The sequence below is a fragment of the Myotis lucifugus genome, unplaced genomic scaffold (genome assembly GCF_000147115.1).
Source record: "Myotis lucifugus unplaced genomic scaffold, Myoluc2.0 scaffold_1, whole genome shotgun sequence".
Taxonomy (NCBI): Eukaryota; Metazoa; Chordata; class Mammalia; order Chiroptera; family Vespertilionidae; genus Myotis; species Myotis lucifugus.
The window spans coordinates 2,538,297-2,557,762 of NW_005871049.1; the positions used below are offsets into that span (position 1 = coordinate 2,538,297).

Below are 19,466 nucleotides of genomic sequence, written 5' to 3' on the forward strand. Positions count from 1 at the left end.
CAGGACTCAGCCCCGCCAGCTGCCTTTCAACCTGCTTCTTATGTGGTCCGCGACCCAGCCTGGGCTGGAACGTTGATTCCAATATAAGCTACGTTTTAGGTTCAATTGTAAAAGACCTGACAAGTGATGACATCACAAAGGCCAAACTGGAACCAAGGTCTCCCGCCCCCTAGGGTTGACGGACAGGGTGGGCGGGACGGGAGTTCTGGGAAGAGGGTGCTCCATAGCCCAGGCTGGGCCCTGCGAGGGGAGACAGACAGCAGGAAGAGCAGTGCTGGGGGGGCTCAGGACAGCAAGGCGACGTCTCAAAGCCGCTTTGCGTTGCCTGCAGGGCAGCTGGAGCTGCAGGCTCCCCACCAGGCCAGCCCCGCAGATCAATGCTAATCCCTCCAAGAAAGACCAGTCCCCGAGGAGCAGAGAGAGAGGAGTGCAGACAGTTAAATAAAGGCTCGGAGGAAGAATACTGGCTTGAGAGAAAAGGGCAAAGAGAGCAAAAAATAAACGGCAAATTACCGGGTAGCCATCTCGTCCTGATTGCCCCTGTGGTAATTAATACGTCATTAATAATCAGACTTTCGGCAGAAAACCATATGGCAGCACTTAGCACTCAATCGGGCCCCACACCGCTCCCCCCGATGTTCCTTGGGTTTGCAGCAGAGGCTGCTGGTGGGTAACCGATGCCTTTGGGGAGACTCAGGGCTCTGACAAGTCTAGGGGATGGAGCACCCCGTTTCCTGCTGCACTGGGCCAGGCTGCTGGGGCCACCAGGGCACACATCCACGCGAGTCCTCCCGTGGCAGCCGGCACACACATGGTGAGGACCACAGGGGCACACGGGGCTCCCAAGGGCGCTGTCACAGCCACCAAGGAAAATGCTCCTAAACTGCCTAGAGAGCAGATGAGGGCTTCCTGCCGGCTGCCACTGGACGGGGGAACCGAGGAAGGCAGCGTTCGAAGCCAGAGCTATGGCTGGGGAGGCATTCACTGCTCCTGGATGCTCTGCCCCGCATGCTGGGAGCACTGCCTGCCTGGCCGCGTCTCACAGGGTGGCATCCAGCTCAGGTTGCAGCCTCAGGATCTGCATTTTGTTTTGTGCACTTAATAGTTCAACCGCACGCTCACAACCCCCAGCTCCACAGCCCTCTGCATTCTGCACTTCGGCTACCTTCCCTGTGACGCCAGGAATGACTCCACTGTGGGAAACGGCCTGTGGCCATCAACCTACACACGCCTGCTGGCTGGCTCTCGGGCTCAGCGGGGCTCAGCTAGCGCCGAGAAGCCCGGATTCCGAAGGGTGCCGATCAGGAAATGAATCATGGTAAGTGGAAGTAGAAAATAAAACAGTCATCCGGAAGGAATTCCTTCGGAAGGTGCGTTTGACTCGGGCAGGCTCTCAGTGTGCTTCTGGAATGGAGTTGCCGGGGTTGGTTGGGCTCGGAAACCCTGGCGCCATGGCTCATAGACTTGTTGCGTTTATTAAAGAAGAACCGGGTTTCTGGGCGGATGATCCCGGATGTTCAATGCTGCTTCGGCCACCAGTGCTTCCCCTACACCTTTCTCAAACCCAGTGCCCTTATGGCCCGCTGCCCAACCCAGGGAGCCAAATGGATTTTGGCAGAGAGAAAGGGAGCCCGGAATCTAGTTACGAAGCCCAACTCATTCCTGGCGTAACTGCTGGACTCCAGAGCCTTTTGTGCCAAAGCACGTGAGACAAAAATCACGGAAACAGACGCACTGCTGCAGGGCAGTTAGAAATGTGGGTGTGGTGCTCGCCTTCTGTGCTCCCTGGAGCCAGGGCCTGGGTGAGGGGCAGCCAGGCTGCTGCCCGCTCTCTTGGAAGGCAAATGGTCACAGGGGCAAGTGGAGCCTGCTGAGTTCTGCGCTTGCGTGCATCTACAAATTTAAAAAGATACGACCCCTGTCTGGACTGATTTTTTTTTTTTTTTTAGGACACACCTCTCTAACTAAGTATTATTTTCAAGGAAGTGTCACATAGAGAGAACAAAATGTCTTATCTTTCAGGAGCAGCGAGCATAATCCAGGGCACTTACTGGAGGACCTGCAAAACACAAGCAGAGAGGCCACAGTCAGAACCAAAGGGAGAGAGGTCCCCGCCCCGGTGGGCCCTCCCTCAACAGCTACCGGCCTCCCCTCACCAAGGCTGAGATGCTGTCATGGGCCCCAAAGCGAGCGGCCCGGGCGAGGGAGAGCCTTTGCCCTTGTGGGGCTGGGGTGGGCGTGTGGGGGTGAGGACAATCCCGCACACACGTAGGGGTTAACACACTCCTCTCAGGAGGCTGCTGCTGGTCCCTGCTGGGGCCCCCCTGTTGGTTCTTGGCCATCCAGAGAGGAACTGAACCTTGTTGCTGCCGGAAGGACAAATTTTGGGAGAGACTTGGGGAGAAAACATTTGGGGCCGAGGGACGAGCAAGCATAGGGCTCTGGGATGTGTGGGGCTGAGCAGCTGTGTGGACGGTGCCGGGGGCCCAGGTGGGGGTGAAGGGCTCCGAGCTAGGGTGCACAGGGCACTTGGAGGGGACGCATTTAGAAGCTCAGGTGCTGCTGGTGCCGCCAGCTGGGCTTGTCTCCGGAGACGTGGACTCGTGAGAACACGCATGACACCGACAGGCATCCTCACCTTCTGGTGTGCAAAGCACATTGCATATCCATGATGCATCTGACCTTCTGGACAATTTGTGAGAGGCATGATGAACACTCCCGTTTGACAGGCGACAACAGAGAACAGTGGCTTGTTTAAGGCCACGTAATTGGTTAGGTGCGGAGCTCAAAACCCTCCATACTTTCCACTAAGCCATGTCTGCTCCCGGCCGACCTGGGACCACGGTCTGGAGAGTGAGGCCGCACAGGGAGGCACGTAATGGGACGCAGGGGTGAGTGCAAGAGGCAAGATCTCGGACTCAGAATTTTTCTTGGAAGAACAGGTATTTAGGAAACAATTACACAGGTGAAGGCACAGGACCGGATCGAGGCTGGGCCCACTCAGGACGGGAAGCTAGGCTGAGTCCAGAGGGCGAGGGGTGATTCCTGGGAGAGGGGAACATGGCAAAGATGGGAAAGCTCACAGCACGCCAAGATCACTGGGCTTTGGGGGGCTGCAGCAGGAGAGGGCTGGGGAGAAGGCAGGGCCAGACAGAGCACCGGGCTGTCTCCACATCATGACCCAGGGGGGTGGGGGGGTGGGGCCCCGAAGGCCTGGGCATGGAGGAGTGATTCGAGGGGGCGGAGTGGGCCAGGGGACACGATGCAGCTGCTCCTGTGTAGGCCACGCAGCCTGGACTCCTGCTGGCAGTGGAGATGGGGAGAGATGCATCAGGAAACACTTGTGAGGACAGACAGGACTGGGTCTTTGATTTAATGGTGGAGGTGGGGGTGGAAGGGCGCATGGGGCATGGAGGAAGGAGAGAGGTGAGACGAAGGTTTTTGACTTGAAAACTGATGTATGATGGTGCCAATACCCACGAATGGAACATGGGGCTGTGCGTCCCCTGAGTCTAACTATGGCCGGGGCAGGGCTTTGGTCATTGGACACCCGCACAGCTGACGTCTCACTTTCAGCCAAAGACCTTGCTCCCTGTTTTACAAAGAAACGAGAAGCTGCTGGATGGACGCCCTGTCCTCTTCCCGATGCCACACGCACACACCTGCCTGCACCCGGGCCTGCGCCCACCTCCCCTCCGGGTCCCTCAGGTTCAGGCGGAGCTGACTCGCCTCCACCTTCCGGGGCCCCGCGCCCACCTCCCTCTTGGCCCGTCACAGGCGGGCCCACCTCTCAGGCAGGTCCTTCCCACAGCTCTGAAATGTGCTCCAATTCCTGATTTTATTTCATAATTAAAACAATTTTTTTTCAATTACAGATGACATAGAACATTGTATTGATTTCAGGTGTATATGACGTATGAAGGATCACCCTTGTAAGTCTAGTACCCACTTGGCACCAAACGCAGTTATTATAATATTGCTAACTGTATTCCCCATGCTGGACTGGACACCCTGTGACTACCCTGCAACTACCAATTTGTTCTTCTTAATCCCTTTACCTTTCCCACCCAGCCCCCAAACCTTCTGTCACCTGGCAACCATCAATTTGGTCTCCGTATCTATAAGGTGTTTTTTTTTTCTGTTTTGTTTGTCTATTTTGTTTTTTAGAGTCCACATATAAGTGCAATCCTACAGTATTTATCTTTCTCTGCCTTATTTCACTTAGCATAACACACTCTAGGTCCATCCATGTTGTAACAAATGGCAGGATTTCATTCTTTTCTATGGCTGAGTAATATTCCGTTGCATATTCATACCAGGTCTTTTTATTTTTTAAATTTATCTTTATTGCTGAAAGTTATAGATGGTCCCTCCCCTGCTTTTGTCCATTTATCCATTGATGGCCACTTGGGTTGCTTCCGTATCTTGGCTATTGTAAGTCATGCTGCAATGAACATAAGGGTGCATGCATGTTTTCAAGTTAGTGCTTTGGGTAAGTGCCCAGCCGGGTCATATGGCAGTTGCATTTTTAATTTTGTGAGGACTCTCCATACTGTTTCCCATGGTGGTTGCACCAACTTGCAATCCCATCAACAGTGCAGGAGGGTTCCCTTTTCTCCACATCGACAACGATTGCTTGTTGACAGCCATTCTGGCAGGTGTGAGGTGCTCTCTCATTGTGGTTTTGATGTGCATTTCCCTGATGATTATGACGGTGAGCATCTTCTCACCCGTCTCTCAGACATCTGTATGTCCTCTTCCAATTCCTCTGATTGAAAAACATCCTTTGCTTCCACACCCTCCTCTGTTCCTGCTCAGTCCTCCTCTCTCCCTCACAGCCATGTTGCAGGAAAGAGGTGCCGGGAGGTGGGTGGTGTGACAGATCACCCAACCAGTGAGGGGTGGTCCAGGCTAGAAGCAATGCCATGGGACCCCAAACCATGGCACCATTCCCACTCTGGGGGGCCAGAGTGTGAACGGCAGCATTCCAGACTGGTCCTGTAGCTGGTGGAACAGGCCACACCTAGCCCATCCGAAAGGCTCTAAAACACACCGAGCCACGCCCCCTCTCGGGCCCGACTGGCACCATATCGCCAGGGCACCAAAGCCTCGCAGGGGGCACTACCACACGGCCTCCTGACTGACACCTTCTTCTGGGCACCCCAACTCCACCAGCTACAGGTGCCTTTAAAAAATGCCCACTCCTTCCCAGAGTCCTGAATTGCACATGGAATAATATCCAAACTCCTGCTCTCCTGTGTGCACCTGCTCTCGTCAGTGTCCACACTCGGCCATCGCACTCCACCTGCTCTAGGTTCCCCAAGGGCCCGCCGTCTTTGGCCTCAGGACATTCACATCTACCGTGTTCCTGCGCTCGGCAGGCCGTGGTTCGTGACCACCACCTCGGAAAAGCCTTTCGTGAGCATGAAGTCTGAAGACGTCTCCTCACCCTTGGCCCCACTGAATTCTATCAGCTCCCTGCTATTTCCTTTCCAGCACCAATCACACTCTTCAGTGATTAACTATTTATTTGTGTGTTGTTTATTATCTGTCAGCCCCATCAGCAAGGCAGCTCCCTGAGAGCTGGGCCCCATCTGCTCAGCTCCCCACCATCTCCCCTGCCTCGCACAGGGCCTGGCAGGCACATGCACTTAGTAAATGCGAGCGGAATAGATGAGGGGCGCCCGGCAGGCCATCGCCTCTGCTACGCCCTCCTCACCTCACTTCCCGCCTGGGGTTGTGTTGTGGCTGCAGTCGCCTCTGGAGACGGGATCTGGGGCCTGCAGCAAGCGGGGTACACAAGATGCTGGGTGGGTGGGTGGGGGGAGGGCCTGGCTCAGGCTGTCCAGGGGTCCCTTCTTAGGGAGTGAGGCTGGCTGGAGGGCCCCCATCCAACCATGTGGTGGTCCCCCCCACGGCCCAGCTCATTCTGCACACAGCTTTCAAACATGTGTCCCAGGCATTGGCTGGATCTGCTCACTTTGCTGTCAGGAATGTGGGAGCAAGTAAATAAGAGCCAGATGACTTGGGAAGTGAATGAAATGAGTGAGAGAGTAGAGGGGTCCATGACTCAGCGGCCTCTTTAACTGAACTGATGTGGCCGGACAGGGTTTCCCACTTGCACCCTGAGGTTTGGAGGGTGCACGAGTGGCTTGTTGACAGGTAAGCAGAGGTGTGTAGAGTTTCTGCGGCCCCACTGTGCCCACCTTGAGCTCTTACCTCCTCCCAGGATGATCATTGCCTGAGTGTTTCCCAAATGGAAAAGCAAACTGGGAAGAATATTTCCCACTGCCTGGCAGGTGCCCAACTGCATGGCCTTGGTGCCTGAGGCTACCAGGTCACTGTCCGTGCTCACAGCCCACGCCTGCTGCTCTCTGTTGCACCCGGACTCCTGATGCCCACTTCTCCTGCTCCCTGCTCTGCCCAGGAGGCCCTGGCTCTGCCCCAGACCTCTGCCTCCCACAACAGGCCTTGGCTCCTGACTTTTGAAAACCCAAACCAACCCCAGCATGAGGACGACCTTCAGTCATGCCTCCGGGGTTTCCCCAGTGGAGCAGAGTGAACCAAGATGAAATGAGGCTTGGGGGTTGGCAAATTCAGAGCCAATGATGAGTTAGTGAGCCGGGCACTTAGCCTAGGCCTCCGGCCCTGGCTTTAATTCGACCGATTCTATCAGGGAGTGTCGAGGCCTCAGCACCCTGGCTCTCTGAGCGAGTGTCTGTTTTCCCTGAGGCAAAGGCTGCTCCTGTGAGGCGGGGATTGCTATGAGGACGGAGGGAGATACTGTGCATGCGCTAGGTCCTCAGGACAGCCCTGGCACGGAAGAGGCACCAAGACACACGCAGGCTGGGATTCCAGTCACGTGCAGCTTAACAACGGGGATCTGTCCTGAAAACCATGTTGATAGGCGATTTCGTTGTTGTGTGAACATCACAGTGTACTTACTTGCTCCCAGGCTACAAACCTGTACAGCATGTTACTGTACGAGACAACATGAGATTAAATCAAGCACCAGGGATGATGCAATCAAGAGGCCTGGTAAACTCGAGATGGATGAGGCTGCTGCTGGTGTAACACAGAAGCTGTTTCACAGCAAACTTTTAAAAAATATATAAGTAGAAAGACTACACTCTGAAATAACAATAAAACATTTAGTATATAGTAAATGCATTAACCAGTAACAGTACTGTTAATTATCACGATCAACTCTTAGGTACTGTACGTAAGTGTATGTGGTCCACTTTTATACAACGGGTAGTGCGGTAGTTCTGTTTACACCAACATCACCACAAGCAACTGAGCAACGTGTTGGACTACAATGTTGTGATGACTATGATGTCACGAGGCAATAGGAAATTTCCAGCTCCTATTTCATCTTATGGGACCACTGTCATATGTACGGTCTGTTGTTGACCAAAATGTAGTTATGTAGCGCATGGCTCTATAACATATACTCCGTCTCTCTCTCTCTCTCTCTCTCTCTCTCTCTCTCTCTCTCTCTCTCTCTCTCTCACACACACACACACACACACACACACACACACCTAAGATTGTAGGGAGAAGAGAAACACAGATGCAGTTTCCCATCGTTTGGCTCCATGTTGCAGAACAAACCCTGACTATACAACAGGTTTGAAGAATCTCCTGTTTAAATGACACCTCAGACAGGCCTCCAGCATTTTGGCTCTGATGGCATGGTCAGGTATAAGACCCTGGAATTCAGGGTCTAGCAGGGCAGCCTGAGTATGGAGGGGGCTCCAGCAGGTGCCTTGCTCAGAAACTGTGCAGGGCAGGCAGTAGTGCTGCTTAGAAGCCTGAGTGGGAAGTAAACATATTAGATAAAAAACTCCCACACTCTTTTGAGATATAATTCACATACCATGAAATTCACTTTTTTAAAAAAGTATACACTTCAGTGATTTTTGGTATAATCACAAAATTTTATTTATCCTTCCTTTCTTAAAAAATATTTTTATTGATTTCAGAGAGGAAGGGAGAGGGAGAGAGAGATTGAAACATCAATGATGAGAGAGAATCATTGATTGGCTGCCTCCTGCACACCCCACACTGTGGATCGAGCCTGCAACCCAGGCATGTGCCCTGACTGGGAATTAAACCATGACCTGCTGGTTCATAGGTTGATGCTCAGCCACAGAGCCACGCTGGCCAGGCCCGCATATGCCCCTTTATAATACTCTTCTTGAGGCCGAGGATTGAACCTGCAACCAAGGTATGTGCCCTTTAATGGGAATCAAACCCGAGACCCTCTGGCCACTGAGCCAAAACGGCCAGGGCAAGTTCTGGCTATTTTGGATTCTTTGAATTTTCATATGAATTTTAGGATTAGTTTGTCAATTTCTAAAAAGAAAATCCAACTAGGATTTTTGTAGAATTGCATCAAATCTATAAATCAATTTGTGGAGTATTGCCATATTAACATTGGATCATCTTCCAGTCCATGGATATAGAATGTCTTTCCATTTATTTAGGTCTTCTTTCCTGAGTATTTTATTCTTTTTCATAATTTTGCAAATGGAACTGTTTTCTTAATTTCATTTAAAAATTCTCCATTGCTAGTGTCTAGACATAAAATGGACTTTTGTATAATGATCTTGTATCGCACAATCTTGCTGAGCATGTTTATTAGCTCCAATACACTTTTGGTGGATTCTTTAGAATTGTCTATATACAAACAAGATCATGGGGTCAGTAAGTAGGATAGTTGTACTTCTTCTTTTCCCACCTGCATGCACTTTATTTCTTTTTCTTGCCTAATTGCCCTGAACAGAACCTTCAATACAATGATAAATACTAGTACAAGTAGCAAGATTGGACATCCTTGTCTTGTTCCTGATCTTAGGAGAAAAGCATTCACTATTTCACCATTAAGTATAATGTTAGCTATGGGTTTTTCATAAATGCCCTTTACTAAATTGTGGAAGTTTTTTTTAAAATTCTTATTTGTTAAGGTTTTTTTTTTTAATCATGAAAGGCTGTGAATTTTGTCAAATGCTCTTTTCTTCATGTATTAGGATGATGATGTGGTTTTGCCTTTTATTTGATAATATGATGTACTAGTGCCCCAGTGCACGGATTCGGGCACATTGAAAGGATATTAATTAGAAGGTGGCTGGCGGGGCAGGACTGGTTGAGACGGGCCAGATACGCCCTGGAGCCAATCTCCCATGATCCCTCCCGCTCGCACCTGGGGTGGTGCTGGGGCTCGAAGGGCCTCTGTGGAGTGAGCAGGGTCCCTCTGGCGGGTGGAGTCCCTTGGCCTGGCCTGCGGGGATAGGGCCAAAACTGGCTCTCCAACATCCCCTGAGGGGTCCCAGATTGTGAGAGGGCAGTTCTTGGGTGACACATCCCGGAATCGGGCTCCATCCTCTCTGGTTCCAGGGTGCGTCACCTGAGAACTGCTGCTACCAAGTAACTGCAGCTCGGCAGCTCCTGCATTGAGCGTCTGCTCCCTGGGGGTCAGTGCGCATCACAGCTACAGGTTGGAGTGTCTACCCCCGGTGGTCATTGCATGTCATAGCTACCGGTCGGATGGTCGCTTAGCCTTTTATATATAGACTAGAGGTTTGGTGCATGAATTCATGCACCAGTAGGGTCCTTTGGCCTGGCCTGTGGGATTGGGCCAAAATTGGCTCTCCAACATCCCCTGAGGGGTCCTGGATTGTGAGAGGGCGCAGGCCAGGCTGAGGGACCTCACCGGTGCAGGATTAGGGCCAGGGAGGGATGAGGGAGGTTGGCCAGACAGAGAGGGACCGCGGGAGGGCTCCAGGGTGTGTCTGGCCCATCTCACTCAGTCCCAATCAGCCAGACCCCAGCAGCAAGCTAACCTACTAGTCGGAGCGTCTGCCCCCTGGTTTCAGTTCGTTTAGATATATACCCTCCAGTGGTATTGCTGAATCATATGCTAATTCTATTTTTAATTTTTTGAGGAATTACCATACTATTTTCCAGAGTGGCTGTACCATTTTACATTGCCATCAAAGATTCCAAGGATTCCGATTTCTCTACATCCTTGCCAACACCTGTTATTTTCTGATTTTTTTAAAAAAGTAGCCATCCTAATGGGTATGAGATAATAGCTTACTGTGGTTTTCATTTGCGTTTCCCTAATGATTAATGATGTTGAATGTTTTTTAAATTATATTATTTCTTTATTGATTCTGCCAATCTCTGACTTTGAATTGTTTAACTCTTTTATATTTAATGTAATTGCTCATAAGGTAAGGCTTATGTGTTTGAATTTGCTACTTAATTTCTATGTCTTATGTCTTCTTCGTTCCTCTATTACTTCACTACTGCTTCTTTTCTGCTAAGTAGATGTTTTCTAGTGTAACGTTTTCATTCATTTTTTAAATTCTATTTTTTGGAGTTATTTTCTTAGTGGTTGTCCTGGGAATTAAAATTAACATCTTAATTTAAGATAATATGGTTTTGATTAGAAATAATTTACTTTTAATTGTTTATAAGTACTATGCTCCAATATAGCCCTGTTCATTATCCTTTACCACTTTACACATTATAAACTCATAAACACAATTTTATAATTGTTGCTTTATGCAATTGACTTTTAAATTAGAATAGAGAAAAAAGTTGTAAATAAAAATACACTTACATTGTCTTTCACATTTACTTATGTAGTTACCTTCACTGTAATTCATTATTTCTGTGTGGACTTAAATTGCTCTCTAGTGTCCTTTCATTTCAGACTGAAGGAACCTGTTTATTGCTTCTTGTAGGTCAGATCTTATAGTGATAAATTCTTCCCATTTTTGTTTACCTGGGCATTACTTAATTTCCCCTTCATTTTTAAAGGATGGTTGATTATCAAAAGCCTCTCTGAGGAGGTCACATTTGTGCTGATTCTTTTTAAAATATATATATATTTGTATCGCTTTCAGAGAGGGAGAGGGAGAAAGAGTTAGAAACATCAATGATGAGAGAGAATCACTGATCAGTTGCCTCCTGCATGCCCCTCCCTGGGGATCCAGTCTACAACCCGGGCATGTGCCCTGACCGGGAATTGAACCGTGACCTCCTGGTTCATGGGTCGATGCTCAACCACTGAGCCGCGCTGGCTGGGCTTTGTGCTGATTCTTGAGTGACAAGAAAGAGCCATGAGAGTGTGTAGGAAAGGGTTACTCAACAGACCAGAGCTGTCCACAACCTGCACATTCCAAAGAAAGAACCGATCCTGACCAGCTGCAGGGAGATAACCTTCAAGTCCTTGGAATATGCGGCTAATAGGAGTGTCTTTGAATACCTGGGGCCTGGGGCCATGCCAGGTAGTTTACGGCAACAATGTGAATTACGGTGGAGTTTCGGCCATGCTGTATCGGTTTGACCTTTGGAGGGGCTGGAGACTGAATGAAGGTCAGCCCCATGGGCACTCAATAAAACCCTAGACAGCAAGTCTCAAGGGAGTTTCCCTGCTTAGCAAACATCACACACGCTGTCACACATCATTACTGGGAGAATTAGGGCTGTCTGCACAACTCCACGGGGAGGGGAATATTGGAAGTTGGGGCCCTATGTTCCTCTTACTTTTGCTGACTTTAATCTGTATCTTTTTGCTGTGCTAAGTCATAATCACAAATATATAAAAAAAAATTTGGGAAGGTCCAGGCCATTCTTCTTTCATGTATTTCATCTGTTTCTCTTGCTTCTCCTCTTTGCTTTCTTCCTTTGATTGAATAATCTTAACGGACCCACCTTCAAGTTTGCTGATTTTTTTCTGCCAGCCCAAATACTGTTGAGCCCCGTTAGTGAATTTCTCATTTCAGTTACTGTACCTCAGAGTTTCTATTTGCTTCTTTTTTTAATACTTTCTCTCCCTGTATTGATGGTCTCCATTTGGTGGTACATATTCTTGGGCTTTCCTTTGATTCTTTAGACATGGTTTCCTTTAAATATATTTAAAACAGCAAACATGATTCTTTTGTCTAGCATTTCCATCTGGGCTTTCTCAGAGACAGTTTCTATTGATGGCTTCTCCCCCTGTTTATTGCCATACTTTCTTGTCTCTTTGTATGTCTCATAATTTTTTTTATTAAAAACTGGGCATTTATAGTAATTTAATGTGACTACTCTGAAAATTAGATTCTGCTCCTACTTTTTTAAAAAAATTTTGTTTTATTGCTTAAAATATTACAAAGAGTATTACATATGTCTCCTTTTTTTTGCCCCCTTGACCTTCCCCCGCCCCCCCCCCCACCCCCGGTATCTTGTTCTGCTCCTACTCTTTAGGGTTTATTGGTGCTGTTGGTTGTTATTGTTGCTCAGTGTTTAGGGGTTTTCCTGGAGTCTCTAAGGTGTGCATTCCTTGTCATGTGCAGCTATTGAATTCTCTGCTTGGTTAGCTTATGATCAGCATAGGTGGACGTTTCCTTTAATGTCTTAGCCAGTAAGTCTCCCACTTGGTGCCAAGGGGCTTTATGTAGGCGGGAGCGACACTCGGTGCTCTGCCCTCACGGCTCTGCTGTGCCTTCACTGCCTGCTGGAGCAGAAGTGAAAGACCGAGACTCTCAGGCTTTCCCCGAACATGCGCACACCCTTCACATGCTCGTGCCTTCGCAGGACGTCGGAGCTTTGCAGAGCCCCTTTAGACATCTCGTCACCTAGATTTTTGTTTAAGTGTTTGTGTCAGCTTCTTGTTTGTTCCAACGGGTATCACCCTTCAGGCAACTGTGAGGTTACACAATTGCCACTGAGTGTTTCAGGCAAGCACTCTAGACCAGGGGTGGGCAACCCCTGGCACGCGTGCCAAACATGGCACACCAGTAACTTTTGCTGGCACGCGAAACCCTCTCTTATAATCTTCCATTTACAATTTTTTTCTTAATATCGACTTTTTTATTTTTCAGATAAATTCAGTGTAGGTGCATCTTAGATAAATAAATAATTTTACATAATAAGTTATCTTAAAGACCACAGACATGGATTGACGAGAGAGGGGAAGAGCAATTTCTATGCCTCTGCCTTAACTCTCCCTGCCTTCCTAGATCCGACCAGTATTTTGGTTTCATCCACATACGCTTGTGAATCTTTGTTCTCAGTGATGAATTTTGTTAAGTCTCGTAATAGGAGTAGCCTGATGGATGAAAGTAGTAGCTCGTGCATATCTCTGAAGGTCACGAAATATAAACCTGATGTAAAATCTCTGTCATCAGTGATGCAGCAGCAAAAGTCCCACTGATAATATCAAACGGAGTCATAAAGTTTTCTGTCGGACTATCAGTGTACATGTATACATTAAAAAATAAATGTATTTTTCATCATCATCTACTGTGTTTTTGTCGCTCGAATGAATTTTATTATTTCTTCAAGGTTCTTCACATACGTACACCTTAAGAGATATCAAGTAGGCGTAACATGTTCTCAAAAAATTAGGGTTGGCACGCAGAAGAATTTTGAGTCAGAGATTTTGCTGGTTTTGGCACGCACTCACAAAAAGGTTTCCCAACCCTGCTCTAGATACAGGGCTTTCCCGATGAGCATGCTCTGCAGCACGTCAAATAAAGGCAAGTCCTATGCACAAGCTTTTCCAGGGAGTTTACAGACATGTCAGATAGTGACAATCTTCTGAAAATGAGCATCTGGGGACCTTCAACCCTGCCTGTCTCCTTTGATGGCTGCTACTTTCCACAGGTATTGTGGTTGTCAGGCTTATGTTTTTGTTTTAATTTTTATTTATTTATTGATGAGAGAGAGGGGGAGAGGAAGGGAGGGAGAGAGAGACAGAGCGAGAGTGAGAGCAAGAACGTGTGCGCGAGAGAGAAACATCGATTTGTTGTCCACCCATTTGTGCATTCATTGGTTGATCCTTGTGTATGCTCTGATCGGGGATGGAACCCGCAAACTTGGCGTACTGGGACAAAGCTCTACCAACTGAGCTACCTGGCCAGGAAGGCTGATGTTTTTTTAAGGGTATGGAACTGAGCAGATGGGCAAGTAAAATGTTACAAACACTGCTGTTCTTAGCAAGATTTATAATTTTTTCCTTGAATAAAGGGGTTGTTGCAAGTTTTCCATTAATTTCCATAGTTGCAGAAAGGTCCATTTTTTCCTAGTTTTCTTGCTGCTTTTATAAAGGAGCAGATTTTCAGAGGTCCTTAACCCACCATTTTAGAAGTTTTCCCACTGGATTTTTAGAAAGGATTTCTTGGGTTTAGGGTGGATAAAAAACCTTAGCGCTGAACCTGCTGATCTAAGGCTGGGAGCTGTGAGAGTCTGTGAGTGCCTCCATTTGTCTCCACTGATTTAGCACAGCATCAGCCAAGCAGCATTTGATTGCTTCCTCCTGGTTTCTTCCCGCATCCTCAGCCTTCATCCTTCATTGGCCCACCAGTCCTTCTTTCCCTCTCCCTCCTCTCTGCCCTCCCCATTCCTGTCAGCAAGCTTTTATTGACCATCTCCCGAGTGCCTGTGGGTCCAGCCCCAGCTCCTGCCCCAGGAGCCTCTGCTTTGGTGGAGGGGAAAGACACGTTTTCAGAGGAGACAACCACAACCAGATTGTGCTGGGACAGAGGGGGGTGTCTCAGGCTGGCGGAGTCAGGGGAGCCCGAGGAAGCTTGAGGGAGCAATGGAGGTTCTTAGGGTCAGGGGGGCATCTAGAAGGAGAAAGTATCTTGCTCAATGACCCTGGAAAGATGACCCCAGAGGGCAAGAGCAGTGCCGGGCTTCCCCAGCTGCGAATGGGCCAGTGGGGAGATGAGCATTCATTCCATTAGGACAGGCGCACAAGCACTGCAGGGCCATGGAGGCATTCTCCAGGCAAAGGCCCCTCTGCAGCTAGAGAGCGCCCACCCCGCGGGCGAACAGGAGCGGCTGTCTGCAGGTCTGCAGGTCTGCAGCAGCGGCAGGAAGGCATCTCGGCAGACACTGGCCACCAGGCAGGCTCCCGGGACACAGGAAAAGGTCGGGTTTTACAGGGGAAGGTGCCAAAGCCAGGATGTGCATGTGTGTGAAACTGGATATAAACACCAGGCGCAGCCAAAGCTAATCAGAGGGGAACATCTGCTCGGGTCTGTTCACACCATTCTCGACAGGCAGGGGGTCAGGACACCGCCTGGGGAAGGGCGGCCGGGGGCGAGGTGCGGCCCACCCCTTGCCCAACGCCGGCCTTCGACAAGACACTTCTTCCTTTGAAGCCTCAGTTTCCTTATCTGCAAAACGGGGCGAATCACAGATGCTTGTCTTGTAGGGTCTGTGAGGATGACAAGACCTGGGGAACTTGAAAGGACTCAGCGCACAGTATCAGGGGCCCAGCAAGTCCTTATCTTTCTGTGGCTTTTCGATGGCTGCAAACTGGAGTCATAATTCTAACGGGTTTTTGAGTAAGTTGAGTAATAGTATACATTTCCCTAGGAAAAGTCACTTTGTATTCCTCACCTCCTTCCAGAATGGATGTCAGGAGCTTACAATAAAAGGCAATAAAACATTTTATGAGGACGGAAACAAGAACTGAGTGCTGAAATGCGTATCTGCAGGCCCGTGGTGTGTGTGTGTGTGTGTGTGTGTGTGTGTGTGTGTGTGTTTATACACAAAATCTAGAGTAAAGGAAGCCATGGCAATCAAACACGAAACAGCCTTCAGCTTCTGGAAGTCAAAGCACACAGAGAGCCATGACGGCATTTCCTACCAGGGCACTCTAGCGAGTGTATCTGGGGGCCTCTATAGAAGGAACTAGCTAATGCAAGCATGCAGCACAGCGGGCAGGAGGCCCACGCCCAGCGCCAGGGAGAAGAGTCGGAGGCTCAGAGAGAGCCTGGTCAGCTCCCCGGCCCAATCGCTGCGGGTCCCCTTGGTGGTGATCCCCTCTGGCATCGCACCATGCCCTCCTGGAGAAGCTGCTGAGGGCTGAGCACGCGCTCATGCACGCATTCACTCCTTCACTCACTGTTTGCGCATTTACATTCCCAGGGCCTGCTCTGTGCTGAAAAGTGAAGACTTTGGAGATGTGCTTGCACTAGACTTAAAGAATATTGAACTTGGGGTGTGAGTTCAGGAAGAGGAGATGACATCCCGGGGAGGGGAGGCCAGGAGTGCAGGGTCAGAGTGGGAGGGCCTCAGACACCCCTGGTGAGGCTGGAGGTGGGGACACGGGGGAGGGGTGATGAGAGCTGCAGGAGCTGTGGGTGAGGACCAAGAAGGGGGCACAGGTCTGAGATGTACTGTGAGGAGCCTGACCAGGGTTTGGTGTGGGAGAGGGGAGGGAGGGGTCCCGGATGAGGCCCAGGTGTCTGCATAGGGAAGGGGAGGCTGGAGGTTTCTCCCTGCGATGGGGAGCTGGGGAGAGCAGGCTAGCGGAGGAGCTGGTTCAGTGGGGCCAAGTCCAAACTCCAGAGGAGATAGCGTAGCTGGAGTCAGGAAGGGGGTCATTGTCAGTGTCATGGGGGTGCCGTTGCCGTAGGAGTGGGAGAGAAGAGAGAAGAGGGCCAAGAGCAGATTCATGTAAGAGGCAAATGGGGTATGTAGAAAAGGCCAAAAAGAAGGGGGTCAGAGATGTGGGAGGAGACACAGGCCAGAGCTGAGCTGGGAACACAGGGTGGGGACGTGGGGGTGGCCAACAGCGAGGATCAAGGAAGATAATGACGGCAAAGCATCTGCTGGCATGACCATCAGATGACGTCAGCGGAGTGACAGTGAAAAGAGACCAGAGGGGCTGGGATGAGTGGAAGGGGAGGCGGAAGAGCCAGGACAGGGTTGGTGTGTGGGTGCCTCTGAGGAAGCTTCTCTGTGTGTCTCGGGTAGGGGCTGTGCAGAGCAAGTGTGTTTGGGTGAAATGAAGGTGGCAGGAGGGAGGTACGCAGGGTCAGGCGAGTCTGCAGGTCGAATGGAGGAAGGAGGAGTATCTTCCTGGTGCCTCTGCCAAGGGAAGGGCAGGCCAAGTCTGGGGAGGGACAGGGGCACCAGGAGAACCAGGGACAGTGGCTGGTGGGATCACCCTCAGCTCCCACAAGGCCGGGAGGTTGTTTCAGAGTGAGACGGGGGACTGACGTTTCTGAGGTTGACACTAAGATTCGGAGGGTGCCAAGGACATGGGTGGGACAGTCACTGGACCTGTGATGCCAAGAAGCCAGGGAAAGGGGTACTGGGCACTGTGGCCTCCAGGGGCAGTGGCTGGAATTGGAAGGGAGGAGACGAGTTGGCCCAGGACCCAGGGTCCTGAGTAACGAGGTGCCATGGGGACTGGTGCATCCAGCTCAGTCCCTGGCCGAGGGCAGACTTCTAGGCCTGAGCTTAGGAACTAGGAGAACCTGGGACTCACCGGGATCACCTCTTCTTCCAGGCTTGCCACGCCGTCCAGGGGGCCCTAGACAGGAAAACAAGGATAGACTCGTTGAGAAGGGAAGCCAGTGGGTTTGGGCACAGCCCGCCTGCCGGTGGCCCACCCACCCACCCTGCTGGCTGACAGAGAGGAGAGGTGTGGGGAGAAACCCATCCCTCGCCCCTGCTCCTCCCAGCCTTCCCCTGCTGGTTGCGTTCTCACCCCTCACTCTCTCATTCAGTTACTAATCATCTGCTCATTTATCCACTCACAATCTCTCCGAAATAAAAAAAAGATTTATTATCTGGAAACTCTTGAGGTAGAAGAGTTTGCAACTGAGAAACTTCCAAATGACGAGAAATATAAGGCTGAGGGTGGGCGTTATCTTATGAAAGCCCTGACAAACGCTTTTTATTTTTATTTTTTTTTATTTTTATTTATTTATTTATTTATTTTTTAAAATTATATTTTATTGAATTTTTACAGAGAAGAAGGGAGAGGGACAGAGAGCTAGAAACATCGATGAGAGAGATTGATCAGCCGCCTCCTGCACAGCCCCCAGTAGGGATGTGCCCGCAACCCAGGTACATGCCCCCGACCGGAATCGAACCTGGGACCCCTCAGTTCGCAGGCCGACGCTCCATCCAACGAGCCAAACTGGTTTTGGCACAAACGCTTTTTTTTTTTTTTTAATATATTTTATTGATTTTTTACAGAGAAGAAGGGAGAGGGATAGAGAGCCAGAAACATCGATGAGAGAGATCCATCAGCTGCCTCCTGCATACCCCCCAGTGGGGATGTGCCTGCAACCAAGGTACATGCCCTTGACCGGAATCAAACCTGGGACCCCTGAGTCCGCAGGCCGACGCTCTATCCACTGAGCCAAACGGGTTCGGCACAAACGCTTTTTAATCTCCACGGCGATACAACAGGGACAGCACACCACATAGAGACACCATCATGGCATTTAAATGCTTGAACTCGGCAATTAGAGGCGCTATCCTACCCATCACTGTCCTGCCCGGGCTCGCCGGAACCCTCAGCACCTCCCAGCCCCGCCAGCTTGGGCAGATGCTTTCTATGTTTCTCGGGGTTTATTGCCGAGAACGCACTTCTTTTCAGTATGCAGCTCTCCACCTACATGGCTGGAGCCTTTCTGAACTGATGATGGGAACCATCTTGCCTTTGCCTTCATCCCCTCTGCCCTCCTCATTCTTTTATTTTTTTTGGGAAAGGTGTGCAGAGATGCATGTACTAGATTACAAATGAAATGGCATTTTATACCCGTCTCTATCCTGCCCGCCCCCTGCGTGCCGGGCGCTGCGGTGGGCCCTGACGGACACAGACTGTGGCTGTATTACAAGGCACTGCCCTTTCCTGCGAAGGTTCCCCCCTCCCAGATTCCCAGAACAACCACTGAGGAGAGACAGACTGGTCATGAGGCCGGTCCGATGCAGGATGGTTGTATGTATGCACACGCCTGTGTGTTTTCCCTTTTTCCTCCTCCTGTTTTTAAGTGGAGCTCATTGTGTGCCCCTGATCCAGGGATTGGGACGGGGCAGTAAAGCAAAAGCAGCCCAGGTCAGGGGGTCAGTGGCACTTCCGACTTTTGTTAGGGGGGAATCCTGGATGGGGAGGAGGGAGGGCCTCTGAGAACGAGTGAGAGAGACCTTTGCAGGGCAGGCTGAGGCGAGAAGGGATTTCTGGCCAGCACTGGGGGCTTGAGATCAGGATGGTTAAGCAAAATTAAAAAATTAAAAACATGCTATTTTCTTGTACCCCTGTTTGTAATTAAAGAAAAGTTATTGTGGTCAAGAACGCATAACAGAATTTACCGTCTTTAACCATTTTTAAGAGTGCAGTATGCTAGTGTTAGCATATGTCCAGTGTTGTGCACAGGTCTCCAGAACTTTTTCATCTTGCAAAATTGGAAACTCTTTATTCATGAACAGCCCTCTCTTCCCCCTCCCCCAGCTCTCCAGAAACCACCATCCTACTTTCTGTTTCTAAGACTGTGCTTATTTTAGATATCTCAGATAAGTGGAATCTTGCAGTATCTGTCCTTTTGTGAGTGGCTTATTTCACTTAGTACAATGTTCACCCATATTGGTAAAGTGACCATTTCCTTCTTTTTAAAGGCTCAATAAATATTCCATTTTATGTACACACTACATATTCTTCA

At 49.8% G+C, this 19,466-nt stretch overlaps 1 protein-coding gene across 5 annotated transcripts in view; it reads right to left on the reverse strand.

Annotated features, from left to right (window-relative positions):
- The window catches only part of COL23A1 (collagen type XXIII alpha 1 chain), a 254,521-nt gene that overhangs the window by 39,335 nt on the left and 195,720 nt on the right, over positions 1 to 19,466 (reverse strand). For 4 of the 5 annotated variants that reach the window (XM_023754032.1, XM_023754035.1, XM_023754033.1 and 1 more), the window contains exons 3-5: positions 17,285 to 17,329; positions 2,052 to 2,059; positions 514 to 540 (exon numbers count right to left, since the gene is read on the reverse strand). In XM_023754032.1, coding sequence (XP_023609800.1) covers positions 514 to 540; positions 2,052 to 2,059; positions 17,285 to 17,329 — 80 coding nt within the window. The remainder of the gene's footprint in view (positions 1 to 513; positions 541 to 2,051; positions 2,060 to 17,284; positions 17,330 to 19,466) is intronic. The other variant, XM_023754023.1, reaches the window with a different exon arrangement.